At 35.2% G+C, this 22,281-nt stretch overlaps 1 protein-coding gene across 5 annotated transcripts in view; it reads right to left on the reverse strand.

The window, feature by feature from the left end:
* The window catches only part of LOC110452038, a 43,207-nt gene that overhangs the window by 11,263 nt on the left and 9,663 nt on the right, over positions 1-22,281 (reverse strand). For 2 of the 5 annotated variants that reach the window (XR_002463126.1, XM_021500301.1), the window contains exons 2-10: positions 10,194-10,290; positions 9,021-9,122; positions 8,418-8,520; positions 7,517-7,631; positions 7,052-7,110; positions 5,424-5,578; positions 4,673-4,716; positions 1,903-1,956; positions 1,142-1,252 (exon numbers count right to left, since the gene is read on the reverse strand). Coding sequence is in view for 1 of the 5 variants with exons in the window: in XM_021500301.1 (XP_021355976.1) it covers positions 1,142-1,252; positions 1,903-1,956; positions 4,673-4,716; positions 5,424-5,578; positions 7,052-7,110; positions 7,517-7,631; positions 8,418-8,520; positions 9,021-9,122; positions 10,194-10,260 (810 nt within the window). In the remaining 4 variants the exon portion in view is untranslated. Of the gene's footprint in view, positions 1-1,141; positions 1,253-1,902; positions 1,957-4,672; positions 4,717-5,423; positions 5,579-7,051; positions 7,111-7,516; positions 7,632-8,417; positions 8,521-9,020; positions 9,123-10,193; positions 10,291-14,179; positions 14,436-22,281 lie in introns of those variants that run through there. The other 3 variants (XR_002463128.1, XR_002463127.1, XR_002463129.1) reach the window with 3 other exon arrangements.

A 22,281-nucleotide genomic window follows, 5' to 3' on the forward strand; every position in this document is an offset into this window, starting at 1 on the left:
ATCAAACAGGTAGTCGTATAACGTGACACAAGTGTTATCAAGTAAAATCATCAAACAGGTAGTCGTATAACGTGACACAAATGTTATCAAGTAAAATCATCAAACAGGTAGTCGTATAACGTGACACAATTATTATCAAGTAAAATAATCAAACAGGTAGTCGTATAACGTGACACAAGTGTTATCAAGTAAAATAATCAAACTGGTAGTCGTATAACGTGACACAATTGTTATCAAGTAAAATCATCAAACAGGTAGTCGTATAACGTGACACATTTGTTATTAAATTAAAATCATCAAACTGGTAGTCTATAACGTGACACAATTGTTATCAATTAAAATCATCAAACTGGGAGGCCTATAACGTGACACAATTGTTATCAATTAAAATTATCAAACTGGTAGTTCATAACGTGACACAATTGTTATCAAGTAAAATCATCAAACAGGTAGTCGTATAACGTGACACAAGTGTTATCAATTAAAATCATCAAACAGGTAGTCCTATAACGTGACACAATTGTTATTAAATTAAAATCATCAAACTGGTAGTCCTATAACGGGACACAAGTGTTATCAAGTAAAATCATCAAACAGGTAGGCGTATAACGTGACACAAGTGTTATCAAGTAAATTAATCAAACATGTAGTCCTATAACGTGACACAATTATTATCAAGTAAAATAATCAAACAGGTAGTCCTATAAAGAGACATAACTGTTATCAAGTAAAATAATCAAACAGGTAGTCCTATAAAGAGACATAACTGTTATCAAGTAAAATAATCAAACAGGTAGTCGTATAACGTGACACAATTGTTATCAAGTAAAATCATCAAACAGGTAGTCCTATAACGTGACACAATTGTTATCAATTAAAATCATCAAACTGGTAGTTCATAACGTGACACAATTGTTATCAAGTAAAATCATCAAACAGACACTGCTCATTATACACAGTATATACGTAGTCGATGACCCGTAGTAATAACCTTGTTCTATTTCGTTGTACATCACAGTCAGTTTCCTTCATATGTTCGATCTTGTATTCAAACACAACACGACCTTATTTAGTAATTTTGTTTGATAAAAAATAGCCCATATAATCCACTCCATTTCGACGTAAAATGTGTCCATCTTACCTCTTCTACCTCCTGCTCCTCCTCCTCCTCTTCTTCTTCTTCTTCTTCTCCCTGATCCTGCTGTCCTGCCTCTAATTTCCCAAGTTGATTCATGTATAATCTTCGGTTTTCCTTTTCAGATAGTGTATAAATATTTAACATGTTAAACTAACTGATACAGTAGGTTTTAGTCTATAAAGATAGACAATGAATCTAGTTAGTATGTCCATGTGAATTGAAACATTCTTATTCAAATTAGGAAGAAACCTACTAAATACTATTAGATTGACTTTTGTCTCCTAGCACAAACAGTAACCATAGCAAACACGACCCTGCTTGTGCGAAAATGATTGTTCCACTATAGTATATTTAAAAAGGGCCATAAAATGAAACAAACGTAAATATACGAATTGAAAATGATGGTTTCCCAATACACTGTGGTTTTGTTCGTACATATAATAATATATGTCCTACTGCGCACCGTGGGATATGCTGAATTCAGATGCGTTCCATACGATTAGAAAAGTTTAAAAGGTAATTTAAATCTGTACTTATCATTGGTCTTACTCAATATACTTTCAAGAGATAAAGAAAGTCAAGTATGATTCCTTGTTAAGTTGTTGAAGCTGCTAACTTTGACATATACTTGCAGTATGATGTATAAACTCAACAACTGCAAAACAAAACAATAAAGTGTTCTGCTTTTTGGTATGAGGAAGTGTTTGCCAGATGTTTATTTTAAAGAAGTTCACATGACTGACCTCATTCATATAAAGACTGACCTCATTCATATACACGTGTTCTTCACCTCCCTCTTTAGGCTCCTCCGACTGCTTCTGGAAAAACGCAACAACTATAGTATCGGTATAATTGTCTTCAATACAGTGACAGTATAAATGTTGTCAGTTACTAGATACAAACACAGTGACAGAATAAATGTGGTCAATTACTAGATACAAACACAGTGACAGAATAAATGTTGTCAGTTACTAGATTCAAATACAGTGACAGTATAAATTTAATCAATTACTAGATACAAATACAATGACAGTATAAATGTTGTCAGTTACCATCACTGTATTTGTATCTAGCAACTGACAACATTTATACTGTCACTTTATTTGTATCTAGTAACTGACAACATTTATATTGTCACTGTATTTGTATCTAATTACACTGTAACTGAGTATAATTACACTGTCACTATATTTGTATCTTGTTACTGAGTATAATTACACTGTCACTGTATTTATTTGTATCTGAATGCTGAGTATAATTACACTGTCACTGTATTTATTTGTATCTGAATGCTGAGTATAATTACACTGTCACTATATTTGTATCTTGTTACTGAGTATAATTACACTGTCACTGTATTTGTATCTAGGAATTGACCACATTTTTACCATCACTGTATTTGTATCTAGTAATTGATTAAATTTATACAGTGACAGTATAAATGTTGTCAGTTACTAGATTCAAATACAGTGACAGTATAAATTTAATCAATTACTAGATACAAATACAGTGACAGTATAAATGTTGTCAGTTACTAGATACAAATGCAGTGACAGTATAAATGTTGTCAGTTACTAGATTCAAATACAGTGACAGAATAAATTTAATCAATTACTAGATACAAATACAGTGACAATATAAATGTTGTCAGTTACTAGATACAAATGCAGTGACAGTATAAATGTTGTCAGTTACTAGATACAAATAAAGTGACAGTATAAATGTTGTCAGTTACTAGATACAAATACAGTGACAGAATAAATGTGGTCAATTACTAGATACAAACACAGTGACAGTATAAATGTGGTCAATTACTAGATACAAATACAGTGACAGTATGAATGCAGTCAATAATTAGATACAAATACAGTGACAGTGTAATTATACTCAGTAACAAGATACAAATACAGTGACTGTGTAATTATACTCCATTACAGTGTAATTATACTCAGTAACAAGATACAAATACAGTCACAGTGTAATTATACTCAGTGACAAGATACAAATACAGCGACTGTGTAATTATACTCAGTGACAAGATACAAATACAGAGACAGTGTAATTATACTCAACTGAGTATAATTACACCGTCACTGTATTTGTATATGAATACTGAGTATAATTACAATGTAATGGAGTATAATTACAGTGTAATTATACTCAGTATTCAGATACAAATACAGTGACAGTGTAATTATACGCAGTAACAAGATACAAATACAGTGACAGTGTAATTATACTCAGCATTCAGATACAAATACAGTGACAGTGTAATTATACTCAGTAACAAGATACAAATACAGAGACAGTGTAATTATACTCAGTTACAGTGTAATTATACTCAGTATTCAGATACAAATACAGTGACGGTATAATTATACTCAGTAACAAGATACAAATACAGTGACAGTGTAATTATACTCAGTTATAGTGTAATTATACTCAGTATTCAGATACAAATACAGTGACAGTGTAATTATACTCAGTAACAAGATACAAATACAGTGACAGTGTAATTATACTCAGTTACAGTGTAATTATACTCAGTATTCAGATACAAATACAGTGACAGTGTAATTATACTCAGTAACAAGATACAAATACAGTGACAGTGTAATTATACTCAGTAACAGTGTAATTATACTCAGTATTCAGATACAAATACAGTGACAGTGTAATTACACTCAGTAACAAGATACAAATACAGTGAAGTGTAATTATACTCAGTATTCAGATACAAATATAGTGACAGTGTAATTATACTCAGTAAAAAGATACAAATACAGTGACAGTGTAATTATACTCAGTAACAAGATACACATACAGTTACAGTGTAATTATACTCAGTAACAAGATACAAATACAGTGACAGTGTAATTATACTCAGTAACAGTGTAATTATACTCAGTAACAAGATACAAATATAGTGACAGTGTAATTATACTCAGTTACAGTGTAATTAAACTCAGTAACAAGATACAAATATAGTGACACCGTAATTATACTATGTTACAATATACACGGTTACAAGATACACATAAAGATTCAGTTATTGTCTCATAATAGTCAATAAGATAAATCTAAAGCACTGGTATAATTATAAATTAATTTTTTTTTATGCAAAGTTGTATAATTATATTTAATATTAAGATATAAATAAAGGTTGCAAAATGACGTGCCTTTTTATTATTAAATCAATGTCTAGAGTTTCATCTTTATAACTCTCATCGAAAAAAACCCACCGACCACTTGTAAAACCATGCCGTAATCGTGTACAAAGATAACGTTCGCGAAAACAATCAAATTCTATCTTAATTAAGGTTCCATACATTCCTTAAACCAGTCTGCAAGGTAGAAATGTGACGTGCGGCTTTTAAAGAAAGTTCGCTGAATAATCAGCAAAAAGCGAACCGACAAGACAAACAGAATATCAAGAAGATGGAATGTCCAGTGTGCGCTAAATACTTTTTACGTAATGACATAAACACAATACCGGTTAGGAATTAAACGATTGTAATGGTGATATTTACGTACCGTTTTCTTGTTCTTTTTACTACCAGACTTTTCCTTGAACACTTCTGAAATAGAAATGATGCACTACATGCTGTGTACATAGTAAAACAATGGAATGAATGATTTATGACATAAGAAAAAAAAAGTATTTTGAACCACTTACAAGTATGGAGAGAAGTGAGCTTAACAACTATATTGTATTGTGAACAACTTCTAAAGACGAGTTAAATGAGCTGACATAAACAAATACCATGTAATAAACAGTATATAATTTATTGAACTTAGAAAAGATAAAGATGCCGATCATGTAATGGCTAAGAACGGTAACGTGGTAAAACTGTTTGAGACTTAGGTGTGTTTGTGTCATTAACAGCAAAATCCTCGTTTTTCGAGTGTAACGACTGGTTCGCCCGTTGTCAGTATAATGTGACCGGGAGGGGTGTTCTGCTGGGTGTCTTTGGCAGTATGTTTCAGTGAGGTAGCAGTTCCGCGCTATCACAAGGAGACAAACACGAACATATCGCAGCCTCCCGAAACACACACGCATACACTACACGCATGCATCTTGCACACAGGGGAGGCCGTCCTTAAATGACCATAGCTGCTGATAGAACGTTAAACAATACTAAACCAAACCAAACCAAACCAACTTAGAATCAATAAATTCGTCAAGTTGCTAATCACTGACTGTCTATGCGAATACAGGTATAAGTAAGAATTGAAGGAGACTTGGGCTCTGGACCCCGTCCCCCTGTAATAGAAATATACATACGATCCCACGGATTGTAGCGCTCTACGGTTTTGGGTTTTGCTTGCTGCGTTTTCTTCTCCTGTAGTTCGTCAATGTTACTGTAGCCACTGGTCGGAGCCTCCACCAGAACAGACCTTTCCACCTCGGGGTACCCAAACTTCATAAGTATGTGCCTACTGTTATGATATAAAAAGAACATCTTTATTATATTCGCTTAAGCATGAGAATTTCATCCACCGACGTGTCAGGCTACATTGACAAATTGAAATCCAAAATATTTTATTTTTGTGAAAAATGAAAACAAAGCATGCATATCCTCGGACTTAAAAATAAATTAAAATTTAAAGTTTGGAAATCGCTGAGGAAGCTAAATGAGACTGATTCTTTAATTCATTATTCCTTATTTAATTCAGCCTCATTAAATGCAACGAATTCGATTAACTTTATTTCGAACATTTTATTATAAAAAACGTTACTTGATATTTGATACAGGGAATAAAAAAAACTTATTTAGTAAATCCTTTCAAATACACTGCATCAATAAACCTTAAACATCCATCTGATTTCATAGGCAGGAGGTAGTTATTGGTTTGCTATAAGTACTTACTCAGGAGGTAGTTGTTGGTTTGGTATAAGTACTTACTCAGGAGGGAGTAGTTGGTTTGCTATAACATCCATCTGATTTCATCGGCAGGAGGTAGTTATTGGTTTGCTATAAGTAATCACTCTGGAGGTAGTTGTTGGTTTGGTATAAGTACTTACTCAGGTGGTAGTTGTTGGTTTGCTATGAGTACTTACTCAGGAGGCAGTTGTTGGTTTGCTATACGTACTTACTCCGGAGGTAGTAGTTGGTTTGCTATAAGTACTCACTCACGAGGTAGTTGTTGGTTTGCTAGAAGTACTTACTCAGGAGGACCTTGTTGGTTGGCTATAAGTACTTACTCGGGAGGTAGTTGTTGGTTTGTTATAAGTAATCACTCAGGAGGTAGTTCTTGGTTTGCTATAAGTAATCACTCTGGAGGTAGTTGTTGATTTGCTTCAAGCAGAGCGTCGTGTATGCTTTTCATCCAGTCGTTGTTGGTTTGCTATACGTACTTACTCCGGAGGTAGTAGTTGGTTTGCTATAACATCCATCTGATTTCATCGGCAGGAGGTAGTTATTGGTTGCTATAAGTACTTACTCTGGAGGTAGTTGTTGATTTGCTACAAGCCGAGCGTCGTGTATGCTTTTCATCCAGTCGTTGTTGGTTTGCTATATGTAGTTACTGCGGAGGTTGTGGTTGGTTTGCTTTTAGTTCTTACTCTGGGGGTAGTTGTTGATTTGCTTCAAGCAGAGCGTCGTGTATGCTTTTCATCCAGTCGTTGTTGGTTTGCTATACGTACTTACTCCGGAGGTAGTAGTTGGTTTCTATAAGTACTTACTCAGGCGGTAGTTGTTGGTTTGCTACAAGTACTCACTCAGGAGATAGTAGTTGGTTTGCTATAACATCCATCTGATTTCATAGGCAGGAGGGAGTTATTTGTTTGCTATAAGTACTTGCTCAGGAGGTAGTTGTTTGTTTGCTATAAGTACTTGCTCAGGAGGTAGTTGTTAGTTTGCTATAAGTTCTTACTCAGGAGGTAGTTGTTGGTTTGCTATAAGTACTTACTCTGGAGGTAGTTGTTGATTTGCTACAAGCAGAGCGTCGTGTATGCTTTTCATCCAGTCCTACAACAATAGAGTACGTTTATCCATGGCATAATGCTCATCTGGATTCTGGCCTTTAAGCTGCCATCTCAGTCATTTGAAAAAGGTTAAATATAAAAAGTTTTTAAACACTGTCATTCAACATGTATAGACATTTTATTGTGAGAGCAATACTGCTGACGTTCAAATAATACTACTGTTGTATCTGTGGACGAATTGACAATATGAATCAGTAAAATGTTTACTTGCCGAATTAATTCATATATAAACGAAATTTTCAAATATGTGTATCTTATCTTTATATTTCTATTGATTATTTCAGGAAACGCTTTGTCGTACAGTAAACTTACTGTCATATACTTAGTAAATACAGTCTTATTGTATTAAATGTAGATCTTTTTATAGATCTGTCACGAATATCACTCACCAGTCGGTCGTCATCACTTTCGCAGGAAAACATGTACGTCTTGAGAGAGTTGACTCCTACTGGTGGTTGGATCTCAAAACAGTTTACTCGCTGTTGATGGTCCACCCGGAACACCCTAAGCAATGAGGTGGAACATACGGGTTATATTATCTGATCCCATTCAATGTCTACTTGATTAATAGTCTGTACCGCATAACGAAACTTATTATGTTTGAAAATAAATAACTTTGTGGTATTTTGTTCTAAACACAACACGATTTTTCTTTGACCTTTGGACACTTAATGAGTTCTATTCGGACGCAATGGCGTTACGGTGAAGTAAAACGTTACCGTTCTTTTGTCACTTTTTATCAACAAGCTTAATTTGTACTTCCTGTTTCTCTTTGTATCTTCGATGAGTCCTAGAAGGACGAACTAGCTATGTGGCGCGTTGTGTTCTATTTTTGGCATGCTGTATAAATTACCTATCTTTTAAGGGTACAGTCACGTGTACAGTCACGTGTATTTACCTTTATATATCTAGTAATTGTCCTAATGAAAGACATAGGTCATACTCGACCGTGTTCATGCTTCTTTAGTGAGAATATTTGTGCCTGTTATTTTGTTTGATTGGATTCCTACTTGTTATATTGTTTGATTGGATTCTTACCTGTTATTTTGATTGATTGGATTCTTACCTGTTATTATGTTTGATTGGATTCTTACCTGCTGTTTTGTTTGATTGGATTCTTACCTGTTATTTTGTTTGATTTGATTCTTACCTGCTGTTTTGTTTGATTGAATTCTTACCTGTTATTTTGTTTGATTGGATTCTTACCTGTTATGTTGTTTGATTTGATTCGTACCTGCTGTTTTGTTTGATTGGATTATTACCTGTTATTTTGTTTGATTGGATTCTTACCTGTTATATCCTGTAAGTACGAAGACTGTCTTAGGATTCTTTGATGTATTTGATTCAAAGTGGTACATACAACCTTCCGATACACAACAGAACAGTGATCTCCCTGCAACATACATTAGCCGTGTAACACGTCACGTATACCCAATACGTCACACATATCTGTGTATCATGTCCAATATACACAACACGTCACACGTCATGTTGAGCAATTCACATAAACCCAACACGTCACAAATATTCAAAAGGCACGTACCCACATATACCCAACACGTCACACATTACCACTTCGTCAAACTAAAATTATTTCCACAACTTATCTGATATTGTTACTATATAATTTATAAAATTCCTTACACTATATCGGCATGAAACTTGCATTACAACAGTGACACTTACATCAGTTTCACACCAATGATACAACAGCTCAGCTAACATCATTACCATACCAATGATACAATAGTTAGGCTAACATCATTACCACACCAATGATACAATAGTTAGGCTAACATCATTACCACAGTTTAACTGTCATCATTACCATAGTTAAAATGCGACTTCATTTGTTTATTATAGATAAGAAGTAATGTACTATGACAGACGTACAGGTCATAGTGCCGATAGACAGCCTCTTATTTCCTGGCAGTGTCTTCCGTTTCAGCCACCCGCTCTTAGTCACGTGACCAAGTTTTACTAAGTCTTTTGCTCCTGTAAGAATAAAGTCAATCATTAATTCCGAGTAGCGAGTCCTCATTCATATATAAACCACAAATTAACTACATGCTGCAGCCCGAGGGTTTTATCGACAGCTTATCCCTTTTTTCTACATAAAATTCGAAACACTTAAGACACGGATGTTTAATATTTTTGACCTTTATTGTCACTGATTAGGGACAGCAAAGTATTTTCTGCAAGACTAAGCAAGATTTTATGTAGATGTTTCCTCACTTCGCATTTATGTGATCATATCTCTAAGTAAATCAAATATTATTACAACAAATTATATACAAATGTACATGATTATTGGTTTAATTTCGAAACAGCAAGTCTTCCAAATGTTGGACTTTTGCCAAATCATCCAAAAATAAACAGTATCATGTGTAGCATGAGGATTTCGTAACGACAAGATGATACATTGTCCTGTATATGGCCAAGGTTATTTAGTACTATACAGCGGTGGACAATAGTTGGGTGTATTCTTATGTTTACATGAGGAATTCAAAATCAGTACATGACAATGAATGACTTTGTTATGTAAATGCCACTCGTATATAGTTAGATACTGTTACCCGGTTCGTCCCTAAACCATTCACACTGTAGTCAAAATTATTTTCTGTTTTGTAGTTCCCAAATTGGTCACTGGCCATTACTTGGTACCGTCTCTTGGACAAAGCCATTGTCAATAGCATTGTTATCTGCTTTGTCGTCCCTAAACTATATACTGTTGTACATACCTGTCTGTTAACGATTGTGGGATAAATGATATCTTTCTTGGTCTAAATCAATCCTATTTATATAATTATTGTGGAGAGATAAAATGTCTTTTCCTGGCTCTTTGAATGCTTTAATGTGTTATAATTATTGTGGAGAGAACCGTTTCCTGGTCTTATGGAATCTAGTAACTATTCACATATTGTAAAGGTTTAGTTTCATTTGAACAGAAAGAGGAACTGTTTATTTTGTAAGCTGTTCAAAACAAACTAAACCTTTATTATTGATACCAAACTGACTAACTCTCCTACCCTCCCATATCAATAACGCATTCAGTAAATAATTTACCTATTGTTGATAGGAGTTTGACCTCTCTTGACCCCCCATGATCACTTCTGGTCGACCCGTCACTCATCCTGAGAAATTACATTTTTCATGTATTGGTCTGAAATAAAAAACAGAACATAAACATTGATATTGAAAGTGTTACAGTGAGATGAACTTTAATGATATACTGAAATATTACGTAACACACAAACATTTCATCAATCTGGTAGTGCTGTTTAACTTTGTTGCCCATTTCTGTTTATACTGTTTCATAAAGCTGTTTAAAGTATAAAAAAAATCCGTGTTATGTGTCATTTAATGATTTAATGCGAAATAATATAATGATAATATTGAATGGTCTATCTAATCTAGTGAATTATTCGTTATTCAAATAAAGACCTTATCACAAGGAACCTAAGAGGTTGATATTGTCATTATTTGTTAAAAGCCTGTTGTTCAAACATCAGGCTTCTGGTTCACATATTAGCCTACCGGTAGACAAAACGATCAGTTTATAACATACAGTATGCGATTATGTCAAGTTACAAAAAAGCAGAAGACGCTTATCTTACCGGATCACCTGGTCTTATTATCCTTGTAATTTTTCTTTTGATTATTGTCTCAATGTTAATCTTTTCCCTGTTCATATTTTGCCTTAGTTTGCTATCGATTTATGATTTTTGTCGACGCATTGATATTCTTTAAAAACATACACAATTATATAATTTATTATACAATATTACACGCATGATGTGAATTATATTGTGGTGAATTAGATGACACTATTTTCTCCCTACAGTTTCATTGGATTGGGATTGGTTGAATCATAATCAAGTTTGGTTATATGTGATATTGACATGGTGTTACTATTTTAAGAAACATCAGATTAACATTCTCATTATGACATCACTACAATTGTTTTTGTCACGATGACCTATACTAAATGCGGTACTTTGATCTCGACCATTTGCTGACAATCACTGTCGCTTTCACATGTTCATAAAACCACATATTCAACTTAACGAAAGTCCTTAACCGAGCAAAATCAAGAATAACTGATTGCGTGTTTGTAGATTGCTTTATATGAAATGGAGTATACAATATGTTTATACTGTTTGTGTGTATTTGGTTTAACATCATTACAATAGGCAATATCTAATGAGGACGGGTGCCGAGGGAGACTATACCGAAAAGTGAACAAGGGGTCCATTGGACCTGTATCGCTCACCTGGTTTTATATATAAGTCATTACAACTGAATGCATTAGTACATCTTTATATGAAATTACTCAAAACCAGACAAGATCTATGTTCTAACCCAACTGGGACCACAATATCTGACTTTCAACTATGATAATCTATCCATTGAGTTGTCATGTTATCAGATTTTAAAATAAGTAATATGTCATATTAGAGGGTGTAATTAGACAATACTTTATAATTTTCATTCAGCTATAAGCTTTAATAAACCTAGAAACCAATTTTCAACAATTTATGAAAACTACACCATAGAATATGATAATCTAGCTGTACCATTTCTTAGGACCGCAGGCGTCAAATCAACCTCATTCAAATAAGAAATGTTTGTTCTTCCTCAATAATGTTTTTGACCAAATTTTGTACAATCCACTCAGGCAATTTGGGGGTATTAGCGTCTTAAAGCAAAAATTAGAAAATTTTCCGATTCGGGACCCGGCCTTCCGAACCCCAGGGGTCGAACAAGCCTCATTTATTTATGAAATGATTGCCCTCCCCACATGACGTTTCAGAGCAAATTTGGTTAAAATGGTCTCTGGTGTTTGGGAGGAAATGCGTTACCCTTCAAGGCCCCGACCCCCTGGCCACAGGGGTCTAACCAACCTCATTTATTTAAGAAATGATTGCACTTCCGGTGTTTCAGACTAAATTTGGTTGAAATCCTCTCTGTCGTTTAGCAGGAGATGCGTTTTAAAGCAAATTTAGCTAAGGTCCCCTTCAGGCCCCCGCGCCCTGGCCTCAGGGGTTGAACCAACCTCATTTATTTTAGAAATGATTGCCCTTTCCTACTGATGCTTCAAACTGAATTTGGTTGAAATCCTCCCTGGTTTTAGGAGTAGATGTATTTAAAAGCAAATTTATGTAATTTCTCCTTCAGGGCCCCACCCTCCTGTTCTCAGGTGTCGAACCAACTTCATTTATTTCGAAAATGATTGCCCTCCCCCAATGAAGTTTCAGAGCAAATTTGGTTGAAATCCTCTTTGGCGTTTAGGAGAAGATAGGGTTTAAAGAAAAACTTGACGACGGACGACGACGACGGACGACGACTGACGCTGCGCCACGACATAAGCTCATTATATAAATTATGGTCCTTCAGACCAGGTGAACTAAAAATGAGAAAAAAGCGATACAGATGCAAATGTTACAAAGGGGGCAGCAGATCCATTTTGGTTTCTTCAGTGTTTCCTAAGTAGAGGACAGACCTAAGTAGGACAGACCGAAGTAGGACACTAAGTAGGACAGACATAAGTAGAACAGACCTTTAGGACAGACCTAAGTAGGACAGACCTTTAAGACAGACCTAAGTAGAGGACAGACCTAAGTAGAGGACAGACCTAAGTAGAGGACAGACCTAAGTAAAGGACAGACCTAAGTAGAGGAGAGACCTAAGTAGAGGACAGACCTAAGTAGAGAAAAGACCTAAGTAGAGGACAGACTTTAGAAGAGGATAGACCTAAGTAGAGGACAGACCTAAGTAGAGGATAGACCTAAGTAGAGGACAGACCTTAGTAAGACAGACCTAAGTAAAGGACATACCTAAGTAGAGGACAGACATAAGTAGAGGACAGACCTAAGTAGAGGATAGACTTAAGTAGAGGACAGACCTAAGTAGAGGATAGACCTAAGTAGAGGACAGACCTAAGTAGAGGACAGACCTAAATAGAGGACATACATAAGTAGAGGACAGACCTAAGTAGAGAAAAGACCTAAGTAGAGAAAAGACCTTAGAAGAGGATAGACCTAAGTAGAGAACAGACCTAAGTAGAGGATAGACCTTAGTAGAGGACAGACCTAAGTAGAGGACAGACCTAAGTAGAGGACAGACCTAAGTAGAGGTCAGACCGAAGTAGAGGACAGACCTAAGTAAAGGACAGACCTAAGTAGGACAGACCTAAGTAGAGGACAGACCTAAGTAAAGGACAGACCTAAGTAGGATAGACCTAAGTAAAGGACATACCTAAGTAGAGGACAGGCATAAGTAGAGGACAGACATAAGTAGAGGACAGACCTAAGTAGAGGACAGACCTAAGTAGAGGAGAGACCTAAGTAGAGGACAGACCTAAGTAAAGGACAGACCTAAGTAGAGGACAGACCTAAGTAGAGGATAGACCTAAGTAGAGGACAGACCTAAGTAGAGGACAGACCTAATTAGAGGACATACATAAGTAGAGGACAGACCTAAGTTGGACAGACCTAAGTAGAGGACAGACTTAAGTAGGACAGACCTAAGTAGAGGTCAGACCTAAGTAGGAGAGACCTTAGTAGAGGAAAGACCTAAATAGGACAGACCTAAGCAGATGACATACATAAGTAGGACAGACCTAAGTAAAGGACAGACCTAAGTAGAGGACAGACCTAAATAGGACAGACCTAAGTAGAGGACAGACCTAAGTAGAGGACAGACCTAAATAGAGGACATACATAAGTAGGACAGACCTAAGTAAAGGACAGACCTAAGTCGAGGACAGACCTAAGTAAAGGACAGACCTAAGTCGAGGACAGACCTAAGTAGAGGACAGACCTAAGTAGAGGACAGACCTAAGTCGAGGACAGACCTTAGTAGGACAGACCTAAGTAAAGGACAGACCTAATAATAGGACAGACAAACCACGATTGTACAGGGCCTCTACATCAGTTGTCTATAACACTGCAAGCATGTTTATATTGTGTTATGTAATATATAAAGAACAGTGAATCAGCTATCAACGTGACTTCACAGACTGGCTACTGGAATGACAAACTGGTACTTACAGTGTAGAATGGTATTCCTTACTATGGACGAACTGATAGTTATAAACCCACGACGATTTGTAAGACATTTAGTTCTGTAGATAGAAGTCTGGTATCCCCTGGTTTTTCCAGACTAAGTCTGCTTACAAACACTCACCGTAACCATTACATGTTTCTGTCATACCTCGTCTCATGTGTATCTGTTGCGTATATATTATTTAAATAAGGGGGAAAATCAGGCTGAATATACACAATACAATGATCCTGAGTACAGGCTACAGTATGTGATATGATGATAGCTAAGATAGAGTATGACGTGGCTGTCTCGTCTTCACTTAGACTGCACTTTGCCTTCACTTCAACGCGGCGATATCAAGTGGGGACATGTATATATCGTTTATCGGTGAGTAATCTCATTGGGATCTCTCATCACATCTCCAGGAAATTAAAAAAGAAAGCGTATAAATAGTTTAGATACGTATAAGTTTCCAGGAATATTGATTCAACGGCATGTTTCGTTTGATTGCTTATTTTAAACCATCATTGTGCATTTTGATTTAACTTCATTTAAAACTAACAGTGATAAATCTTCCACTATGACAAATTGGCGTGATATTGTAAACTCTCCTTTACATGTAATACCGGGACAAACCTGTTTTGAACTTTTCGGAGATAACATCAAACATAATCTTGTATAAACATGTACAGGACAGATAAGCGAGATGTCAGGAAAATGATAACAGTGTATTAGTATTAAAAAGATTTCTGTCGACTTGTGGTTTACATATAGTGATAACACATTATTTGTAACACTGTATGAACCTGTACAGGACAAAGTAGGAAAATCATAAAATAAGAATAACTTTGTATCAATTTGTACAGATCAAAGTCGCGAAAACATCAAATAGTATAACTTTGTATCAATTTGTACAGGGCATAGTCGCGAAACATCAAATAGTATAACTTTGTTTCAATTTGTACAGGGCATAGTCGTGAAAACATCAAATGGTATAACTTTGTATCAATTTGCACAGGACAAAGTACGGAAAACATCAAATAGTATAACTTTGCATTGATTTGTACAGGACAAAGACACGAAAACATGAAATATTATCAGATATTTCAAGGGAACGAAAAACAATGAAATAAGAAATAACAAGGAAATAAGGAATTAAGGAAATAGTGAATATCAATGAAAAACGATTTGTTTTACAATTGTTTGAGAATACAAGAATACAAACCTTTCTCACTTTTATAACTTCAAGCCAGATTAAAGGCTTATTTACTTATTTTTTTTGGATACCGTTTTGATGCAAACAGAAAATGTAGGTCATACTATCACATTATACGTTCTGATGTGTGTGACTGTTTAGATGTTTACATTACATGATGTTGTCAGTACTCTGTGTAAACACGTACCTGTTTTTGTGTCGTCATTGTTATCTTTGTAGATGCAACTGTGCGTACGTGGGGGAACATTACTTATTTTAAAATAATCCTATCGTTATCTATAGTAAGCATTATTAATGTGTGGTGTCAATAGTAACTTATAATTCTAGAACTGCCCAACTGCGTACTCATTTACAGCTGAGTAGATTGGAACAAGCGGAGTAAAGTATCTTGCTTAAGCATACAACACAGTGCCATGACGTGACTCGAGTACGAAACCCTTGGCAGACACAAACTCCTATATTACATATATTATTATTCAAATGACCATTTCTCACTTGTTCAAATATTAATACTAATTATAATGTATATGGATATTGGAAAACATTCAGGTCCTTTATGCAGTCTTGACATTGGTAGCTTAAACATCCGTTTAGTAAGAAATAAACTGGATATAGTTGAAGCTGAATTGAGTGATAAAGATATTATATGTTTAACTGAAAGCCATCTTATTGAAATAATTCATGACAATGACTTGTTACTCCAAAATTTTTCTAAACAAATTTTCAGAAAAGACCGCTGTCTGAGTCCTAGGGGAAGCATTATAATTTATTATAAGGAAAATATCATTATGGGAAGAAGACTAGATCTCGAGATTCCTGATTTAGAATTATTATGGTCAGAGATTACATTTAGCAACAAAAAACTCCACCTAGGTTGTATTTATAGACCTCCTGACAGTAGTATTGATTACTGGAACAAGCGTGATAATTTACTAGATCATGTAACTGATGACTCGAGGCGAACAAATGCAGACATTATTAATATGAGGAATATTCAGCCAAACTCTCGTTTAAAAAGACTTCTAACAAAATATAATCTGTACAATTATGTGAAAGTTCCTACAAGAATAACTCAGGATTCTTCTACCTCAATTGATATTGTCCTTACCAATAACGATACTATTGTTAAAAATGTAATTGTAACTCCTCTAATCTGTAGTGATCACTCTGTAGTCAACTTCAGTGCTTCTTACTCTGTATTTAGACAACATGCATATACAAAAAAATGTCTTCCTGAATAATAATGCTCATGTTATCAAAATGAATCAGATGAATGATAACATAAACTGGGTATGTATAAAACAACATGATGTAAATGGTTTTAATACTGTACTTGTTGATGTTATAAATAAAGCTATATATGACTGTATACATATAAAGAAAATTACTATCCGACCAAATGATAAGCCATGGATGTCAAACGAGATAAGGTTAAAACTAAGACAGAGGAATAGAATCCATAAAAAAGCAATACAGACCAATATTCCAGATCATTAGGCAAATGTTAGGAACATTAGAAATGAAACCATCAGCTAAATACGTACCACTAAAGATAGATATATACACAATTTAGAACACTCTCTAACATTTAAATGGTGGAAAACCACAAAAACTATTTTAAAAATTAACAACAAGTCACCCATTATTCCACCATTAAATGACAATAACACTGTTTTGTTTCATCCACTTGATAAAACCGAATGCCTTGTTGATTTTTTTACAGCCATATCAACATCCTCTGATAATATTGATCCCTTGCCTCCTGTTCCTGAGTCTCCTTACATACTTAATCACTTTTAATTTCAAGAGCAGGATGTAAGGGATCAAATGACTGTACTTAATGATAAGAAACCTGCAGGATCTGATGAAATTATACGGAAAGTTATTAAACTTTTTTCTCCATCACTAATAACTCCACTTATTATGTTATTTAATAAAACCATGTCATCTGGTTCTATTCCTCTGTCTCGGAAATGGGCTAATATTAATGCTATATATAAAGGTAAAGGTGATAAAAATGATGTCTCAAATTACCGTCCAATTTCTATTACTTCATGTTTAAGTAAAATATTAGAAAAAATCATTTTCAAGCATTTATATAATCACTTACTGGAATTCGAACTACTAACAAAATACCAGTATGGATTTCTTTCCTGTAAGCAAGACATTTGATCGTGTCTGGCATCCTGGCTTATTATTTAAACTTGAAAAATATGGTATTAAATAATAATAATAATAAACAACATTTATATAGCGCCCTATATAATTTGTAAAATTACTCTAAGGCGCTTTACAACATATGGATAATAGTAATGGTTATAATTGTGAAAACAAACAACAAAGGCTTGCAATCACTTTCATACATTTAACAAACAATGGGCACATAATTGAATAAATAAAAGGATGGTATTTACATGACGTCTTTGCAAAGATTCTAAAATGCAGGCGTGAAGAGGTGAGTTTTTATGTCCCTCTTGAACTTGGCCAGGGTATTTGACTTCCTTATATCAGATGGTAAGCTATTCCACAACGTAGCCGAAACATCTGTTTCCGTAGGTCACAGTACGAGATTTTGGGACACACAACAAAGATTCTGACTCCGACCACAGTGATCTTGACGGCTGATACAGGGTAACAAGCTCCCGTAGGTACTGAGCAGCTGTTCCATTCAGTGTCTTGTATGTGTATACCAGAATTTTGTACTGCGGCCTGTATCGTACAGGTAACCAGTGCAACGAATAAAGCGCTGGTGTGATGTGCTCTCTCTTTCGAGTACGAGTAACTAGCCGTGCTGCAGTGTTCTGGACCCTCTGCAGATGACTAGTTAGTTTGTCAGATATACCACAGGGCAGGGCGTTACCATAATCCAACCGAGAGGTAACAAGTGAATGCACCATGCATCTGCAGTTAGAAACTGCCGAATACAGCCGATGTTCCTGATCTGGTAGTAACAGGATTTGGCAATAGCGTTCACTTGTTTCTCCATGTTCAGATAACTGTCAAAGTACACCCCTAGGTTTTTAACAGCTGGAACAGTCTCAATAGTTCTGGCACCAACCTTGAGCTGGAGAGCCATTGTTTGCTGACACCTTGGGGAAAAGACGATAAGTTCCGTCTTTTCCTGATTAAGTTTAAGCATGTTGGCGTTCATCCAGATACTGATATCTGTCAGACAAGCTTCCAGACTTTCTGAGACTGTATTCCAACTGTCCTGTGGTTTTATGACCATGTAAATTTGTGTGTCATCGGCATAGCCATGATGACGTTACCATTCTAATCATTTATACATCAGTGTATCAGGTTGTTACAAAGTTTGCCGTAGGGTTTAGTAGTGACGTTACCATTCTAATCATTTATACATCAGTGTATCAGGTTTTTACAAAGTTTGCCGCAGGGTTTAGTACTGACGTTATCATTCTAATCATCTATACATCAGTGTATCAGGTTGTTACAAAGTTTGCCGTAGGGTTTAGTAGTGACGTTACCATTCTAATCATTTATACATCAGTGTATCAGGTTGTTACAAAGTTTGTCGCATGATTTAGTAGTGACGTTACCATTCTAATCATTTATACATCAGTGTATCAGGTTTTTACAAAGTTTGTCGCAGGGTTCAGTAGTGACGTTACCATTCTAATCATTTATACATCAGTGTATCAGGATGTTTCAAAGTTTGTCGTAGGGTTTAGTATTGCCGTTACCATTGTAATCATTTATACATCAGTGTATCGGGTTGTTACAAAGTTTGTCGTAGGGTTTAGTAGTGACGTTACCATTGTAATCATTTATACATCAGTGTATAAATGATTACAATGGTAACGTCAATACTAAACCCTACGACAAACTTTGAAACAACCTGATACATCAGTGTATCAGGTTGTTTCAAAGTTTGCCGTAGGGTTTAGTAGTGAGGTTACCATTCTAATCATTTATACATCAGTGTATCAGGTTGTTACAAAGTTTGTCGCAGGGTTTATTAGTGACGTTACCATTCTAATCATTTATACATCAGTGTATCAGGTTGTTTCAAAGTTTGTCGTAGGGTTTAGTATTGACGTTACCATTGTAATCATTTATACATCAGTGTATCAGGTTGTTACAAAGTTTGTCGTAGGGTTTAGTAGTGACGTTACCATTGTAATCATTTATACATCAGTGTATCAGGTTGTTACAAAGTTTGTCGCAGGGTTCAGTAGTGACGTTACCATTCTAATCATCTATACATCAGTGTATCAGGTTGTTTCAAAGTTTGCCGTAGGGTTTAGTAGTGACGTTACCATTCTAATCATTTATACATCAGTGTATCAGGTTGTTACAAAGTTTGTCGTAGGGTTTAGTAGTGACGTTACCATTCTAATCATTTATACATCAGTGTATCAGGTTGTTACAAAGTTTGTCGCAGGGTTTAGTAGTGACGTTACCATTCTAATCATTTATACATCAGTGTATCAGGTTGTTACAAAGTTTGTCGTAGGGTTTAGTAGTGACGTTACCATTCTAATCATTTATACATCAGTGTATCAGGTTGTTACAAAGTTTGTCGCAGGGTTCAGTAGTGACGTTACCATTCTAATCATTTATACATCAGTGTATCAGGTTGTTACAAAGTTTGCCGTAGGGTTTAGTAGTGACGTTACCATTCTAATCATTTATACATCAGTGTATCAGGTTTTTACAAAGTTTGTCGTAGGGTTTAGTAGTGACGTTACCATTGTAATCATTTATACATCAGTGTATCAGGTTGTTACAAAGTTTGTCGCAGGGTTCAGTAGTGACGTTACCATTCTAATCATCTATACATCAGTGTATCAGGTTGTTTCAAAGTTTGCCGTAGGGTTTAGTAGTGACGTTACCATTCTAATCATTTATACATCAGTGTATCAGGTTGTTACAAAGTTTGTCGCAGGGTTTAGTAGTGACGTTACCATTCTAATCATTTATACATCAGTGTATCAGGTTGTTACAAAGTTTGCCGTAGGGTTAAGTAGTGACGTTACCATTCTAATCATTTCTACATCAGTGTATCTAGTGTAATTATATCTAGTCTAATTAGTGTAATTATATATATTGTAAGTATATCTAGTGTAATCTAGAATATCAATTGCACATAATATAACAAAATGGGGACATTAATGGTAATACTTTCAAGTAATTGTCAACATATTTAAAACCAAAGTATTTAAGGATCGCCAGAAGCTTTCATGATAACGATAGGGACTCATATTTTCTCAAGTCTTTCAGAAATTCCCTATACTTAACTACACCTTACTATTACTGCTTGGAGTTGTTTAATATCACATTGTGTATCACTGAGAAACACTTAAGGACGAAAAAATCAACTCTACGACTTAATCTACCTTATTATACCAGTAAACTTCAATTAGCATTGAATTTTACAAAACACAGTCTAAATCATAAATTCATGACCCAACTTAATGACGTACCAGCTAAATAATCTTTGCATGGCTAACTTAATGATGTACAATCTAAATCATATTTGCATGGCCCAAATTACGGAAATACTCTCCAAATTAGCGGAGCACCATTTAAATTTAAAAACCATATCCAAGTTGTCGGGACATGGACCAGTTTTCAGGAACAACAACCAATTTTCAGGGACAACAACCAATTTTCAGGAACATAACAATTCAATAAGATTGTGCCTTTGTTCCCGAAAACTGGTCGTTGGCCCCCGAAAATTAAGTCGTTGTCCCGCTCACTCGCACAGCGGTATTCCCTTTGATGTAGCCGCGCTCCGGCGAAGCCCGTACAGGTGAGGCAGTCTATAGTCCCTGCCTTGCTGGCCGTGTTGTCGGTATAGCTATGCAACGACGGTTGCTCTAATTCCGTAATCAAAACGATATAATAACACAGGTCGATAGTACACTTATATTTACTTCGAATGAAATAAATAAAGACCAAGGAAATAATGCTTATTTTGTACTACGGCCAGGGTTAGGATCGAAATGAACGACCATTTGAGAATAATGCATAACTTTTACCGTATTGCTGAACTGGTGCTTTGATACATCACTCCAGGGACACATGAAGCCAGTATATACGTCTCTGATCACTCATATAATAATCAAAGACACAATATGAACTCTCAATATTAACGATATTTAATGACGAATGATAAGTACGTCCCGATGTCGTATACAACTTATATTACGTAAACTATATCCCCCGGCTCCGTTCGGTCCGAGGTAAATGTTCATAAACGAACCACTGTATATATATATATATGTTAAGACAGTTTACGTTCCTATTTTGCTTCATATACCTTTCAATCGTTTTTTATGTTGTTAATAGTTTTGTGATTTATATAATCCTCTTAGTAAGGAGATTCCCGATCACCTGTCCTCTCAGCTTTTAATTTCTATTGTATTTAACATAAATGTATTTTATTCATATTTTGGTGTTTTTTTAATCATTACTGATATAATTTCAATTAAATGGAACTTTATCTTTCCTGTACTGTCGTAAGAATATCCCTTCTGATTTAATGTTTCATGTTATAATATTTAAGGTTGAACTTTCTATTTAGTTTAGGTTATCGGGTGATAAAGAAAAAATAATTTACCCGGGTTCCATTGTAGTTATCACCCGATAACCTAAATTGAATAGAAAGTTAATCCTTATATTTATAGCCTTTTTCTTTACATAAAACGCGTCCATTTATGTCATCAAAGTAAACGTATGTAAATGAACACACAATCCAGCCGTCCTGTCAGTCAACAACGTGACGTCATCGGAATGTATGAATTTCAACAATGTATATTTACATTTCAACAATGTATCTTTTGCATGAATACACTAATGAGTTACACATCTGGTATCCGAGGTACTCCTGTTAACTTCCTAAAACAGCAATGTAAGCTCCCGGGTTGT

This window comes from Mizuhopecten yessoensis, unplaced genomic scaffold (genome assembly GCF_002113885.1).
Source record: "Mizuhopecten yessoensis strain PY_sf001 unplaced genomic scaffold, ASM211388v2 scaffold6363, whole genome shotgun sequence".
NCBI classification, from domain to species: domain Eukaryota; kingdom Metazoa; phylum Mollusca; class Bivalvia; order Pectinida; family Pectinidae; genus Mizuhopecten; species Mizuhopecten yessoensis.